Genomic DNA, 16926 nt, shown 5'->3' with positions numbered 1-16926 from the left:
GACCCTGGAGAGAGGAGGCAAAGGCAGCTGGTGGACCTGGTGTGTGTTCATCTGGTTGTGGAGTTCACTTCCCACATACTTTCATTCAGCATTACATTTTGTGTGTCCTGAGCAGGAAACTGTGATTTGTTGTTGCCATTATGACAATCACTTCAATACCAAGCATTAGACGCACTCACCATCTAGTGTTAAAGCAATGCATTTGTGTGAGTGCTGTGTTTTGTATTGTCGTTGATAATGAAACAATAAACTTGAAATATGACTGTTCCTCCCCTGTTCTCCTTCAGCTGTTTGAGGTAGTGAACGCTGCCGCTCTGACTGGAGGAACGCTGCAGTGGGACGAGTTTTCGCAGCGGCTGGAGCAGCTCTCGTCGTTTCTCCTGAGGCAGAGCGACGGAAGCTGGATGCTGAACCACGCCTCCTTTAGAGAGTGGCTGGTTTGGAGGGAGGAGGGGCAGGACGACAGGTTCCTCTGTGACCCCAGGAGTGGTCACACTCTCTTGGCCTTCTGGCTCTGCAGACAAGAAGGGAAGTTGAATCGACAGCAAACGCTGGAGCTGGGACATCACATCCTGAAGGCTCATATCTACAAGGTTAGTGCACACAAACGCACGTAGAACAATCGAAAAGACACTTCTTCAGCAGGGCTGTACAGTGAGACGAAAAATCACATCTCCCTATAGAGATTATTTTTATATCCAGATAATAGTAGTCATTGCTTGTTACTTCTTCCTCTTCTTGACAGTGTAAATTGGGTCCACATCTTTGCAGATGTTAAGTTCTAACAGCAGCTGTTTTGTTGTGTGTTAGTCAAAATCCTCTTACATTTATGAGTATGAGGTACCACTGTGCTGTGGCTTTCATTTGTAGACTCTACACTGTTGGTCATCATTCTTGTGTTGGTGGTAAAAAAAAGGTTAGTGGTGTTTTGAGTGTGTTGTGGGGACCAGTTTAGAGTGTTTCTGTGTTTTTCTGATTGTCTCAGACTTTTCATACATGCCTTTGCAACAGAAAAAGCTGCTTTTTTTAAGTACAAGATTTGTCTTAACTTATCAAAGTTCCAATCCTGTTCAGAAGTACCCTGTTCGGTGTCGCGCTCACTGTTGTCCATGTTTGTTTGTTTGTGATGTTTTTATAAAAATTCCCTCTCTGTGCCGTGTGGAAGACTTAAGCTTTATCCAAATGATAAAGGTTATTAGTGTAAAGAGAGATTTGCAGCACAGCGACATTAAAATAGAGAGTAATGTGAAATGAGAATGGCAACCGGTAGCGTGCATACCTCCACCTCTGCCCAACAGTCCTGTTATGAAACCAGATTTAAATTCACTAAATCTGGATTTTTATTTGGATCTGCACCAAATTGCACTGACTCATAAATACCTGAGTTTTTATTATCAAGACCCATGAATTAGTCTCTGAGAAAATCAATGGAAATGTTGAAATTTGCCCTATCTCGAATGGATCTGCATTAATATTTAATGGTGTCTTTCCTGACCCACACTGCATCCTTACACCAAGTTTTGTGGTAACCCGTCATAATTGTGTGTTATCCTGCTAACGAACACACTTGGCAAAGGTAAATATCGAATAGCCTTATTCTGAAGAGGAACATATTTCTGGATAGTGTAGAGGCAACACAACCTTAATACAACACACTTAAAATGTAAAGCCAGAGACAAAAAAATATTGAAGAAAAAAATGTATATGGCGCCATATTTCTGCCATATCTCAAGTCATAACTGGTAGCTTCGCACTATTTATTTCATTGATCTACAGCTGGAATAAAATGCCAACAAAGGCTACGAAGAGGTCACTGACTAGCAAACAAGCAAAAACGGATGTGAGCAATGCATAGTTTAAAATACCGTAAAAGTCGGTCTCGTTGTTTCATGAAAAAGGAAATGTTTTATCACACATTTGGTAAACCTCGCACACAGATGGAAACATCATTTCTGTTTGTTTACAACAGCGCCTCAAATGGAAGTGAGCACACTGTGGACAACCTCATTTAAATTTTAAACATTGTTACTGTGCATTTTTTGTGTAAGTATTTAATTTGCTCTTGATGCCAGAATCACCATCAAGAGCAAATGGTGACAAAAATCGATTCTGTCTCCAGGGTCTGAGTAAGAAGCTTGGGATTTCCTCCTCAGTTCTGCAGGGGCTGTGGCTGTCCTACAGCACAGACAACCTGAGCCCTACTCTGTCATCTCTTCGCAACCTCTACACCCCTAACATCAAGGTAACACACACACACAGACAGTCGTGTCTTGATTTCCTTTGACTGTAGGACTGTAAAGCAATTCAAAATATCTTTTTGGAGTTCCTCACACCACAGAGCAATGTGTTATCAACCAACCAGGCACATTTGATTGCTTCAAATAATCGCCAGTATATAAAAGTAGAAGCAGAAGCCACTTTTCAGACTCTCCTAAAAATCAGGACCCAAGGAATGCTGTAAAAACGGTCAAACCTCACATTCCGTCCTACATAGTTCCCATCCTTATCACATGTTTTCAATAATCACTGACAGACATGTATAGCATGTTGAGAGACAAATTACTGACTTTGCTTTACACTGTCTTTAAGGATAGACTTACTCTAACCTTAACCAAAGTTACTACTTGCCTAACCCATACCCTTACTTTAACCTAAGCAAACCTTAACCTATCATTAAAATATTCTTCACCTTAAAATGTCATAATTTATGTCATGGGGACTTGCTTTTTGTCCCCATAAGGAAGACAAATTCCCATAATGTGACTGTGTTAACGTGTTTAGGTCCTCACAACGTAAAGAAACACACAAACACATACAGACACACAAATGCAGGTGTCACTGCCCTCTCTACCTGTCCAGGTGAGCCGGTTGCTGATCATGGGTGGAGCTGATGTGGATTACCATAGTGGCGTCCTTAACAACGCCCCTCTAGTGTGTGTACACTCCCATCTGGGCCACAAGGATGCCGTGGCACTGCTGCTCGATCATGGAGCTCAGGTATAAAATTTTAGTTTTTCAGATTTTGTTAAGTTTTGTGGTTTCTTAGAACTAAATAGAAAGATAACCCCTAACCCCACTTTTCAATATTGAAGTGCAAACTTGTAGCCTCTGTGATGTATTTCTAGGTGGATTCTCAGTCACATGATGGTTTGACTGCACTGGGATTTGCTGCTGCTGCTGGACATATGGACATTGTCATCATGCTGAGTCAGCACAGAGCTAAGGTATACTCTACCTGTGGGCCTACTACATTTATTTTGTAACATCACAGTCTGGCTATTTGAGTACGTTTGTATCAGACTGGCATTTGTTTACAGGTGTGTTGAGGTGGAAATATTCAGCCATTGACTGCTTATTTCACTCTAAACATGTATTTGATCATATAAAAGGCACAAGAGAGAGATTTTAACATGTTGAACAACATTGTATTAAACCTACAATGTGCAAATGTAATTTTGTGTCACCCAGTGGTGACATTAAGAATGACACCCCAAATCCCACAACGGATCTGGGGACATGGCATTTGGCAAACATATAGACCATACCAATAAACTCCAGGATTGCATTATTTTTCTATTAAAAAAATTATATTCCATCAGACTTCTATGAAAGATACTGTGATCAAATTGAAAGTTCTACAAATGGATCTATGCTTCAGCCAAAATTCTTGCTGGTCGCGTCTGACCATCCTCAACTTTTCAACTTTGATTCTTGAGAGCTGGCTCCAGTCACATTTCCAAATGTGAATGGTGCTCCGAAAAGCTCTACTTCATCCCTGTCTGTCTTCATGCCGGCTCATTTCTCTCAGTTGGAAACCTTCCTTAGCAAAAAAGAATATTCTACACAAGCCTGTCTTTCTGTGTATTCAGGTGGGTCATGTGGACAGCTCAGGTCAGTGTGTGTTGGTGCACGCTGCTCAGCGAGGCCACCTCAAGGTGCTGGACTTCCTGTTGAAGCATGCGGACTGGAGCTGCACTTCCTGCTGTGGCCAGCGGGGAGCAAGCAAGAGCCATGCAGTGCAGCAAGCTCTGATTGCAGCAGCCAGCATGGGCCACACAGAGGTCAACACACATTTACACAGACACACCCTTAAACAGCCCTAGGAACGTGTGTCAGTAACTGTGCCACACATAAGTCAAACACATGCACGCACACAAACACGCCCTTAAACAGCCCTTTGTGTCGTTAACTGAGGACCTCCCTAAATGTCCTCACTCCACAAGGCCTAATAGTCACTAAAACTGGTCCTCAGAAAGATAGTATTGATGTGTGTGACTCATATATTCATGTAAATATATAGATATATTAGTAAAATATGACTATATTATTAAAACTTAAACAGAGAGAGACAGACACTCAACAATTCTACAACAAGAATCCATATAAACCTATTCATTATTTCTGTGTGTGTGTGTGTGTGTGTGTGTGTGTGTGTGTGTGTGTGTGTGTGTGTGTAGATGGTGTCATATCTACTAGATCTTCCAGAGGAAGATGAGGAAGAGGAGGAGAGACCTGAGATTAACACATCTGACACTCTGTGGGGAGAAACAGGTACTACAAAACCTAATGCAACTGTACAAAAGATACTTTAAAACTGCACACTACATTTGTGTTTTTGTTTTATTATTCAATATTTCTGCATAAAATAATTTTGAATAGAGGGACTAGTGCTTTCTCTTCTCTTTCTCTTATTGCAAACATATGCACTGTCATTGCATGGCAGCACTGTTTGTTGAACCATATTAAGGCCATATTGAAAATAGAGATCGGAGAATAAAGAAAAAACGTTTTTAGGAAATTTAGGAAATAAACAGCAGTGAGAACCTGTGTTGGCCAGAGTTCCACTTCCTCTGGTTCCACAATCTGAAACCAATCTCATTGTTTCGTGAGAAACTAATCAAAACTACAAAACTCCTTTAAAGGGAAAGTTCATTATCTACTCACCACTATGCCGATGGAGGGGTGGGTGAAGTGTTTGAGTCCACAAAACACCTTTGGAGTCTCAGGGGTAAACAGCGTTGAAGCCAAATCCAATACAATTGACGTAAATGGAACCCCTTCTTCAGATGTATAATAACAGCAGAAAAAAAACATAACATGCCTCCATATTGCTCGTGTGGTGTCATTCAAGTGTCCGCAAGCCCCGACATTCATATTTGACTTGAAACGGTGTCATTTACACCATGTTTTTAGCCTAAACATCCTCTGATAGCCTCCTCCGAGGTGCGTTCACGCTGTTGCGGATACACCAGAAGACCGCACGCACTCTCACCCAAGGGAACGTGCGGGGTCCCCGTTCGCATTGCACGTCCACTAGCATAGCCACTTCCGGTAGTGGACTTTTAGGCTTAAAACTTTCCTCCAAATCTGTTTGGTTCTTTCTCCAGAATCGACAGTTTCTTCCACAATCTTTTCAAAGTCCTGATACTTGATAGTGTTGCTGAAGAGCCAAAAGAAACAATTTAGAAACACACGTCTTCTTATTTCCCCACATCTCTGTTTTCAGCTCTAACAGCAGCAGCAGGAAGTGGCAGGCTGCCTGTGTGCAGGCTGTTGTTGGATCAGGGTGCTGCTGCTGAGCAAGGCAACAGGCGAGGTGTGGCTCCGCTCTTCAGTGCCGTGAGATATGGCCACTGGAAGGTATGCCCCCACACGCACACACAGAATAAGGTCTATTTTGATTCCTGCTGTTGAAATGTTGAGTGCCTTTCTCCCTCTGTCTCGTGGTCAGGTGGTGGAGTTGCTACTGAATCATGGGGTGGATGTGAACATGATTGACCAACAGGGTCGAACAGCTCTAATGACGGCAGCCTCCGAGGGACATATGCCCTCCGCACAGCTGCTGCTTGAACATGGTAACCAACCGCACCATACCATAACAACAACAATGGCTGCAAAAGGAAAATATTTTTTTTATTTTCACCCAACAAATCAAAAGCCTCTATGCCTGTGCTATAGCGGCTGAATAACTGGATTAATCCACACAGTTTAATCAGTTAGGGGTTGAATCCTGCTGCAGTCATCTCACCTCAACATTATCTCTAAGCTTGATGTTCACTGAGATGAATCTCTCTGTCTCTCTCTGTTTCTAGGAGCCTCTCTGGACCAGGCCGACAGGGAGGGGTTAACAGCGCTGAGCTGGGCATGTCTCAAAGGCCAGATCCCCTTGGTCAGAGAGCTGGTGGAGAGAGGTGCAGCCACAACTCATGCTGACCGCAGTGGACGAACACCTCTGGATCTCGCCGCCTTCCGTGGTGACCCAGAAGTGGTGTGTGAACCAGAAGCAGTTGCCATTACATATATACAGTACCTGCCAAACTAAAGTGTGGCGGTCCCTGCTTTACCTGTCCTACAGAGTCTGCAAAAGACTGAGCGAAACCTGTTTGCTACCTCTCCTGTGTTAGGTGCAGTACCTGGTGGATCATGGCGCGTTGGTGGAACACGTGGATTGCAGTGGGATGCGTCCTCTTGACCGAGCGGTCGGCTGCAGAAACACTTCGGCTGTCATCGCTCTGCTCAAAAAGGGAGCCAAGATAGGTAGTGACATGACTCAGTATTTATGATCCCTATGATTTTGTTTGGCTGTATCAATTCAACCCCACACTCACGAGGTATAAGAAACTTAGAAATATGAACAATTAGAGGTTATTAAGTGCTACTGTAATGTTTTTTAAGTAATTAACCTCACTCCTATTTTTTTATTATAAGTGCACCTTATGTCTAATAAAAGCATTTTAAATGAATTAAAAAAAAAACTTATAATGTTTTCTTTTACCACCAAAACATGTTTTACTTGCACAGTGACATAAAGCCAGTAAAATATCAAATATGACTGATAATTCAAAAGGAGCAAACCCCCCTAAAATGTGGATAGTCTGCATTGCTACTCTTTTGGAAGACAAAGGTGTTAATATGTGCCTATTTTTCTTCACCGATCCATTTTCATGTAACATGCACTGTTTTCATGGGTTTCAAATCTCCTAGTGACTACATTGACTGGTGACCGTTAGTGGTTTCATGCAGAAACGACGGTTATTGAAACCAGGAAGTGAACATAATAGATAATCTTTTTGGGATTCTTATTTTCTTAATGTGTCACATACAAGAACATTTTGATTTGTAAAGTTTACGTTGCAGTAGCTACAGTTGAAATCAGGAAGGGAGTAAGTAGGTAAATATCTATTTTCATTAAACTGTCAAACATTTGTGATTGGTCAAAACATTTTCAGCTGCATTTTAAATGTTAAATACAATTTTGAAACAAATTTGACAGGCTTGACACTGCTCCACTGTCACAAAATAGTTCCTTTATACAAACAACTCATGAAGCATTTTCCTGCCACCTTTTTCACAGAGGAGAAGAAACCAAAAATACCTGAATACCTGAAAATGTAGATAAAATGAAAGGTACTTGCTAGCATTAATGTTTGTGTTTGTGTTTGTGTGTGTGTGTGTGTGTGTGTGTGTGTGTGTGTGTGTGTGTGTGTGTGTGTGTGTGTGTGTGTGTGTGTGTGTGTGTGTGTGTGTGTGTGTCTGTGTAGGACCAGCAACCTGGGCCATGGCAACATCTAAACCGGACATCCTAATGGTTCTGCTCACTAAACTGATTCAGGAAGGAGACAAACTGTACAAGGTAAAATACACAAGCATGAGCAAACTTAAACACAAACCAAACACACAAAGGTTTATTTGATACTGTGTGTAAAACATACTGCAAATATAATTTCATGATTCAGAAGTACACTTTGTATGTGTGTGTCTGTCTGTGTGTCTGTGTAAATTTGTAGCAAGGTAAAGTGCGAGAAGCTGCTCAGTCCTATCAGTCAGCACTTCAGAAGTTTCCAGGAGACGAGCTGAAGACATTCAGACAGCTGAGAGTGTGTGTGCTGCTCAACCTGTCACGGTGCCGCCGTAAGATGAATGTGGGTCTCTTTCTATCTCTCTACAACACACACACACACGAGTGTAGGAAACACAACATGATTTGTAATCCATTGTCTAAATATAACTCATAATTTCATTCTACCCCATGACATGTTTTAGTTTAATGATTGTTTTGTTTTAATTAAACGCATCGCTCTCAATCTTCTGCCCTCCATCTTGAACTGAGTACTCTTTTCTTATTTCAGGATTTTGACCTTGCTGAGGAGTTTGCTACCAAAGCACTAGAACTAAAAGCTCAATCCTACGAGGCCTTTTATGCCAGAGCCCGGGCCAAACGCAGCCGCAGGTAATTATAGCAGCACAAGAACAAGTTGTTGAATGTAGTGACCTGACCCTAAGCAAATCATGAACTGTTAAATGTATTATTTTTTTGTTAAAAATGTATTTAATTGGCTCAAAGCCAAAAAAACACATAAAGAACAAATGTAACATGATAACATAATTTTGTACATGTATGTGTTTATCTAATTGGTGAAGTCTGTTAATCAATGTTCCTCCAAAAATGAGTAAGATACTGTTTATCAATTCAGTTTATTTCTATTTTAATTATATAGCGCTAAATCATAATATACATTATCTCAAGGCACTTTGCATTGTTTAGTGGCGACCTAACATATGATAGAGAAACCCAACAGTTCCCACAACAAGCAGCACTTTGGCAACTGTGGAGAGAAAAAAACTCCCTCATTAACTGAAAGAAACCTCTAGCAGAACCAGACTCAATGTGGGCGGCCATCCTCCACCGGTTGGGGTGAGCGGGGAGAAATGGGGAAGAGAGGAGGTGGGTGGAAAAGAGGGGAGAGAGAGATAGGGGGGAGGGAGAGGGGAAGAAAGAGGGGAGAGACCAAGAACAGTTGTGTAACCATCATGTTTCAGCCCTGACTCTTCCATCTATCAATTTAGCTGAGGAATATAAGAAGGCCTTATGATTTAATGATTCTCTGTTTTGGGATGACCAGCCCTGTTAAAGGAATAGTTAACCCAAAAAACGCTAATTCACACAGTATCTACTCACCCCTATGCCGATGGAGGGGTGGGTGAAGTGATTGAGTCCACAAAACACTTCTGGAGTCAAGGGTCAAACAGTGTAGCAGCCGAATCCAATACAACTGAAGATCTTAGTGAGCTATCTTTAGACATAAAAAAACAACAGAAAAAACACAACATGCCTCCATACTGCTCCTGTGGTGTCATCCAAGTGTCCGCATGCCCTGACATTCATATTCGACTCGAAACGATGTCATTTACACCATGTTTTAAAGCCTAAATGTCTGTTGATATTATCCGACGAGGTGCATTCAGGGACCGTTGGAAATGCTAAGGTCTGCTAGCTTGGCCACTTCTGGTTGACTTTTAGGCTTAAAACATGGTGTAAATGACGTCGTTTCGAGTCGAATATTAATGTCGGGGCTTGCAGACACTTGGATGACACCACAGGAGCGGTATGGAGGCATGTTATGTTTTTTAGAAAGCTCACTAATATCTTCAGTTGTATTGGATTCGGCTGCTACTACTCTGTTTACCCCTAAAATTACGGAAGTGTTTTGTGGACTCAAACACTTCACCCACCCCTCCATCGGCATAGGGGTGAGTTGATAATGAGTGAATTAGCATTTTTGGGTGAACTATTCCTTTAAGTAAGGAGACTGAAATATGTACTGTCAAAGAGTCTTTATATAATTTCAGACTTCCGTGGATGTGTAGCCACTAGTTTCACAACTCCTGTCCTTACATCCCGAGAAAGAGAAGTAGTCCTTGCTGGCTCATAATGTTAAATGGAATAGTAAATGGACTGTATTTATGTAGTGGTTTTCTAGTCTTAGCAATTGCTCAAAGTACAAGTCACATCCACCCATTCATGCACATATTTCTACAGCACTTCTTTTTGACCAATAACTTTGGGTTGGACCACTGGCACAAGTACGTTTCTACATCCTAACTTGCCACAAATACCAAGTATCTCACATACAAGTACCAAACCAATTCTAAATTGCTGTATGTTAGCCTGACTTACGTAGCTTAGCATAGCCAGTTTCAAGGTGTTGCCATGGCAAGGCACTACATAGATCTGATACATTTGCAGAGAGGCTATGTGCTCACATATTTAGCTTTCCTCTTTGTAATACTTAAACTTAGTCTAGGTGGCTGGTTAGGCTTAGGCAATTCAATTAGTACTAAGCCTTATACCTAACAAACTACTTACTGGCCAGAACATACACTAGAAACTCTGTTGCACTTCTGAGAACACCCATGATCAGAGGTGGGTGTGGTCTGTTGTGATCAGGCCCTAGTGTTATGAATCATTTTAGTACACTTTGAATACTGCACAAGGTAACAGATCAAGAAGGATTTAGTTTTCTTACTCTTTTGGATTCAACACAAATTTAATGAACCATTTAGTTGAAGGACTGTGGGACTGAATATTGAGTTGGAACAGGATCAGATATTTGATCAGAAATATGATGAATTCCTTCATTACCTTTTGTTACCAAATGACTACAACAACAAGTTTGGGCTCCCAAAATTCTCTGCATTAATAATAACAGCACACTCTCTTGTTGTTAATCTTCTTAAACAACTTTTCTGACTCCGCTTTTGCTCTCTGTCATCATTCAGACAATTCCATGCAGCCCTGGAGGACCTAATTGAGGCCAGCCATCTGTGTCCATCTAATCGGGAGATCCAGCGTTTGCTGTCCCGGGTCAAGGAAGAGTGTCGGCAGGATTCTCAACAACAAGAGTCTCCCCGTCCTTCATCACATCATGCTTATCAACATAATGTGTCCATCAACGAGGCCAGGTGCAGAGATTCAGGTTGTCTGCAGGTGCATGACAAGGAGGGGCTTACAGAGGAAGAGGAGGAAGAAGAGAAGGAAGACGAGAGGTGTGACAGGGAAGGAGATCCCCCTCCACACTCCTCCTTCCACCCTCCACCTGTGGTTCAAAGTATTGACACTCACTGCCGGCCTGCGATGTCATCACCCTGCTCCCTCTCCCCTACTCACCTGTATCATCACCTCCCAAGTCCCATTCACTCTCCTTCTTCCTCTTCAGCCTGTCATTCTGCTCCTCCTCCTCCTTTATCCTCCTTTCACAATTTCAGTCCTCCTTCCTCCCCAATACAGCATCAAGCCAGCCCAATGTCAGAAAGTATCACTGCATTGTCAGGGATTGGTGTGCACCACTATCCACAGTCCTACTTAGCGCTCCACCACTCAGACCAGAAACAGGGAGTGCAGCAATACCACTTTTTGTCTGATCAGAGATCACTTCAGAAGCAGAACCCTGCACAAAGCCAATGGCTTCAACCAGCCAAAGCCCAGGTTGTTAGAACCAGTCAGCCTAGTTCTTCATCCCACTCCAGCATGGTTTTGGGAAGTTCAGCTTACTCACAGTTTGCCTATCTGCCCCAAGAATTGGATGAACTGGGAGACGGAATTTGCTCCAGTCTCCTAAATGTCAGGCCTAGCCTGCAGGTCCAGGCTGGTCTGAATTCTGTAGCTTCATATCCACTTGATGATGTAGATGTTGGCTTGACTTGCCAGTTGAGACCTGCATCTGGCTTTGGGAGAGGAGCAGGAGGGGAAATGGTGGGGAACAACCGGTTCGCCCAGGCCCGTCAGTTCAGCCGCAACCAATCCAAAGCAGCTTCCTACCCCATGGAAGTTACAGAGGCAACAATGGGACCGCCTGAAAGCCTTCCATCATTGCATGATTATCAGTACCATGATCAGGGTGGCCTGCGACGTCCACTTAGCACCCATCCAACCTCATCCACTGTCTCCTCCACCAGGCCTCTCAACCAGAGTGTCAGTATCTGTTTCCCCACCACCAGCAGCAGCTTCGCTGGTGGGCAGCCAGCTAATCATGGATCAGGCTTCAGGACCTCGGCCTCCACACAGCACATGGATTTACCTTCAGATCTTGCCTCTGTTGGAGGGGTTACTGGTTATCATGATGATCTCTTTCTGATCTCTCCCCAGTCAGAAATATGTATGACAGGAGGTGGGACTTATCCTGGGGAGGGAGGTCGGTCATCAAGGAGCACTCCTTTTATGGGCGTTGTTGACAAGACAGTGAGGGTGCAGCAGCAGTATCAGCAACAAGCTCCTTCTAATTCGTCATCCTGTCTCAGCCCCTCTCGCTCCTGGGCTGTGTCTTCAGTGGACACAGTGGTTACCCCACCTGGTAAAACCCCGCCCAACCAAGGAGGCTTCAGTCAACCACAGCCCTCCTCCATTGCCTACCACAACCGTAGCAACAACAATGCCCACAATGGTCACAACCACCTCGACTACTATGAGGTGCTGCCAAGTAGTGGTACCCAGGGTGAGGGCTCGATGCAGGTTGCTAGTCACAATCCCTCTTACCTGGACGTGAAGCTGGCCCGAACACTGCCAGTGATTCATAGCTGCTCAGACAGACCAACTGAGAGAAAGACAGGACCTACCTCTCCTGTCAAACCAAAAAGACCCTTTGTTGAGTCCAATGTATAGAGAAAAGTTTAAATGTTATGTCAGACACAAGGGAGGAGGGTCAACCAAGATTGTACAGCATACATTCCAAGATTCACAGAAGATATGGAATATGTAAGGTTGGGCTATGCTTGACACTAATTAAGAAGTTGGGTGTGTTTTTCATATGTGTTGTTGGTACTGAATTAAGAGGGAATACAGTAATAGTTGTGGGCTATACACACCCAGGTCCACTGCTGCAAGAAGTATGTATACTTGTCAGATTGTTTCAGAAAGATGAGCACTTCATGTGAAGCATAAGTACAACATGTCAAGCATTTCTTCTTCTGTTCGGCTTATTGGCAGGTGGTTAACATACAAACCTGATCTGTCGCATTGTTAACCAGTCAAAGACAAGACCAAGTACAAAGGGAGAGAGGAAAACATCAAAGTTCGAAGAAAATGTACTTTTGTTCTGAACTGACATAACAAAGCACAATGAGGAAAAGCAAGATTATGGAAATTGTAAACACAAAAAAGACACTGAAAAAATTCCTCATTCTTTCCCTGGTTATCTCTGGCTAACTTATGTCCCTGGAAGTCCATATTACACTGCTCTGGAGTTTCTCTGCCAAGTTCATGTATGAAACCCCAGGTGGTTACGGTCAGACAGGAGAGACACAAAAGCGCCACTTTGCTATTGACGCCATTAATGAAGATTTGCATTTCAAGTTTGAAGCGCTTAAATGACACAATGACTGGAAACCTGGACACATCCATGCTCTAGAACTTGTGCCAGGCAGATGCTGGTCAGTGACCCCGACCTAAGCCATAGTTTGAGAAACTAAGATTATGCTGTCATTGTATGAGCACTGACTTACTGTTTATAAAACAAAAGTAAGTGATATTTATCTGTTTTAAGTTATGTCTGCGTTAACCTATATGAATAGTGTTTCAATTTGGAGTTGTTGTTTTATCTTTTGGAGTAATTTTCACTCAGAACAAAGAAAAGTTTTCCAGGAGACAAAAAAAAACAATAACAACATTAAAGTGCAGTTTTGTTCAGTTCTGGGTTAAGAACTCTTCTTGCTTGAGTACGATGGCATTAATTTACAAAGACGAACCTGAAACAATGCCTTTAAGAATTTTGGATGTTAATACTTCATGTAGGATTTTTTTATTTTTGTTTTTATCATGAAGGTTTTTTGTATCCTGTGGTCACATCATTCCCAAACTGATTTACCAGGGCCTTGATGCCCATTGCCATGGAAACAGTGCTTACAAGTCCCATGAGGTGCCAAATGGCTCCTACTACTCTCAGTAATTCCTTGAACAGTGATTGTCCAGTCATAGCTCATCTAACTTGGCAAAACATGTCCTATCTATGTCTGGATTTCTCTTCACACATTGAAACAGGTGCGAATGGAGCTGTAGTAAAATCAATCCTCTACATTTAAAGTCTTGTGATGTCTCTTTGTTTTAGTCTTTTAAAAAACAAAAACACGAGCAAAAAAGCAAGGAATGGCTTGATGTGCAATGCATTTATCTGCTGTAGTGTTAGCTGTAATACAAGGACTCATAGAGTCTAGTAAAGCTAAAAGTGAACATATTGCTTGGAACAATTAAAAGCTATGAACTAAGCAGCAGATCTAAGCATAACAGGGTTATGTTAGAATCAAATAACTGATCTTACTTTGTATTCCCATCATACTTAGATTAACTAGTTCTATACTGCCATACAAAAACAATGCTATTGCATTTTAATGCCTCTACGCCGGCGACAGCCCGTGACCAGTGGCCTTGAGGGAATTTCTTCAAATTTGATACAAACATTCACTTTGTCTCAAGGATGAGCTGATTAGCTTTCGGTGGTCAAAGGTCAAGGTGGCCTCACAAAGCACATTTTTAGGCTTGTATTGTTATATCTCTGGATCACCTTGAGGGAATCCTTTCATATTTGGCGCAAACCTTCACTTGGACTCAAAGATTTACTGATTTGATTTTGGTTTCCAATGGTCAAGCTCACAGGTCATGTTTACGAATTTCTCAAATGGGATATCTGAAGATCAGCTTGAGAACATTTCTTCAAATTTGGCACAATATTTCACTTGGACTCATGGATAAACTGATTACATTTTGGTCAAAGGTCACTGTGGCCTCGAAAAACATGTTTTTGGCCTCTTGAATGGATTGAAAGATGAACTAATTAGATGTCAGAAGTCAAAGGTCACTTTATCATGTATGTAGCCATCAGGTGCATTTTAAGTCCCATATACATCATTCAAATTCCAAAACAATTCCCAAAAATCCAACACATACAGCATTTTCTGCCAATGTTGTCATATTTTCAGCTACACATTTCACATCGCTTAATTAACAATTGATGACAAAAACTAGGAAGCCTGCATTAGGTTACCTTTGTCTAAAATCAAGAAACCATTGTTTCAAAAATGATTTCAAGACAACTGATTGATTATCTGCTGTGAGAGAATGGAAAGCTTTATAGGTGTAGAAACAGTAACAAGAGGAAGAAGTGAACAGTCAATCAGCGCTAGTTTTCAAGAGGGTATGACCGCTAAATTATATTCAGAAAATGGGACTAAACTTTGACGTTTTTATGTATTTTCTGCACACGAATGCCTGTTTTTTTCGTAAATTGAATTTTACGTTTCTAATGAATCAGCAATTCTCTGTCAGTGTTGCTAGTGCCGATGTAACCTATGACCTCTAACCTCTCTGTCTGTCTCTATGACCACTGCCCTTTTCTCTTTTTCTGCTCAGGAGTCTCCAGCTATGAGATGTTTTAATACTTAATCGTGCTGGTTCACAAGGCATTTTTACAGTCTGGCTGCTGGACAACGTATAATTGTAATTCTGGACAGTTAGATTAATGAAGGATTATTAGCAAGTTGATTGGAAGTCCAAGACTATCATCAGTGTTGCTTGAAATCCTTGACGAGCCACTTGGCAGATGTGTAGTCTGTCATTAAAACAGTGTGTTGTGCTTTATATGTAGGATTTCACCCCCAACTTAAGGGGTCTCAAGCCCCAAGTTTCAAACACTATGTTGGAACAGAGCAGGGTCAGTGGTCCCTGTTTACATGTGTGCTTTGTCACTGTGTGTAAGGTCATATTTTAAACCCAGGACTGTTACATCACCATGTAAATAAATATTAAGCATTTAAAATGTGTTTTTAATCGGTTCATGTGAAAAGATTGACTCCTAGAATTACAGAGGAATAATGCTGAATGAAAGGCAGATGTGTAATTGTATCTCTTGGGGGATGAAAGGGGGAATAATTGAGCTTGACTTGAATGTTACATGTGGTTACCCCAGATACATTCACATTTCACTATGCTCAGCATATAAATATGTCTTTATATGTATGCTCTACATTAGATTAATGATTTTTTTATATGGATGTTAAAAAGCACACCACATTTGTTAATGTCAACCCTTGAACCTGCTCATTGATGCTTTCTCTGTTTTATGCATTTTCATGAAATATGTAGGTTTTGTCACCACCATGCAGTGGCCCACTGGTTAGTATCTAGTTTGTCATGATATGTCTTTACGATTTTTTTTTTTTGTTTAATTACATTCACTCATACATCTGCATTTGCTAACGTAGCTCTTTTTGCCTTGTGCCATATTTAGTGAAATCCACTGAATTCAACTTGGGTTAATTTTGTAGATTTCTTTTAAGGTTTTGAAATTGAACTGAATATATTTCTCAATGTCAACCATTAAGCAACATTAAGGTAACTATTTTATAATTGAACACATCACTAGCACAGTCATGACATGGAACAGAGTTAGAATGAGGGCCAGACAAGAGGACACTGATTAATAATGAAGAGTTTCTATTCAGCATGAGTGACATGTCTGTCTGACCAATTTAGTGTTATTTGTTCAATTCCCCCACGTTAACAGACAGGAACAGGAGTGTGCTTTATTGTTGAGTTTTGTAAATAGTTCACCTTGTGTTCCAATTGTTCTATGTTCCTCAAAAGGCTTTGTAAATAGTTCTGTTTGATGTAAAGTTCTTTCAGGGTAAGTTTCCTTTTAGTGGTTAGTTTGACTTTGTAAATAGTTTGTCTGTAACACCTGTTGGTGTAGTGGTGCACCAGGGACATTAAAACATTGCTTCTAATGTGACCCACTGGAAAGAACCTTGTATTTTGGAGGAAGAACTTAAAGGAATTAATGGAGCCTTTCTCCAAACCAGCGGTGCAATATCCACCTAAACCTGACCACACCACCAGAACAGCCAGGAGAGGCATCTATTATTATACTGGGTGGGCAGGGTGCCTTCTGTTTGTTTTTGTGAGTCGTTTTTATTTTTTGTAAATATATATTATTATTATTATAGGGGAGAGTTCATATTTGGTTTATACAGTGCAGAATCTCCTGTACAGTGTTGTTGTCACTATTAAAAAATGTAACTCCTGGTTCTTTAGAAGATTACAAAGAAGTTTGCACATAAAAATGTGGCACATGATACAATGTCAGGATGCTGTTCTTGACT

The 16926-nt window shown here is 41.5% G+C and overlaps 1 protein-coding gene across 3 annotated transcripts in view; it reads left to right on the top strand.

The window, feature by feature from the left end:
* Positions 1-13849, top strand: part of LOC117766868 (protein TANC2-like) — a 45377-nt gene extending 31528 nt beyond the window's left edge. For all 3 annotated transcript variants that reach the window (XM_034594269.1, XM_034594270.1, XM_034594268.1), the window contains 14 exons: positions 288-593; positions 2120-2242; positions 2860-2997; positions 3126-3224; positions 3870-4061; positions 4458-4551; positions 5507-5640; positions 5732-5855; positions 6093-6268; positions 6405-6537; positions 7542-7633; positions 7788-7922; positions 8130-8230; positions 10561-13849. In XM_034594269.1, coding sequence (XP_034450160.1) covers positions 288-593; positions 2120-2242; positions 2860-2997; positions 3126-3224; positions 3870-4061; positions 4458-4551; positions 5507-5640; positions 5732-5855; positions 6093-6268; positions 6405-6537; positions 7542-7633; positions 7788-7922; positions 8130-8230; positions 10561-12439 — 3726 coding nt within the window. In that variant the 3' untranslated portion in view covers positions 12440-13849. The remainder of the gene's footprint in view (positions 1-287; positions 594-2119; positions 2243-2859; positions 2998-3125; positions 3225-3869; positions 4062-4457; positions 4552-5506; positions 5641-5731; positions 5856-6092; positions 6269-6404; positions 6538-7541; positions 7634-7787; positions 7923-8129; positions 8231-10560) is intronic.
* The last annotated feature ends 3077 nt before the right edge of the window (positions 13850-16926 follow it).

This window comes from Hippoglossus hippoglossus, chromosome 8 (assembly GCF_009819705.1).
Source record: "Hippoglossus hippoglossus isolate fHipHip1 chromosome 8, fHipHip1.pri, whole genome shotgun sequence".
NCBI lineage: Eukaryota > Metazoa > Chordata > Actinopteri > Pleuronectiformes > Pleuronectidae > Hippoglossus > Hippoglossus hippoglossus.
This window is presented reverse-complemented; position numbering and strand designations above follow the sequence as displayed.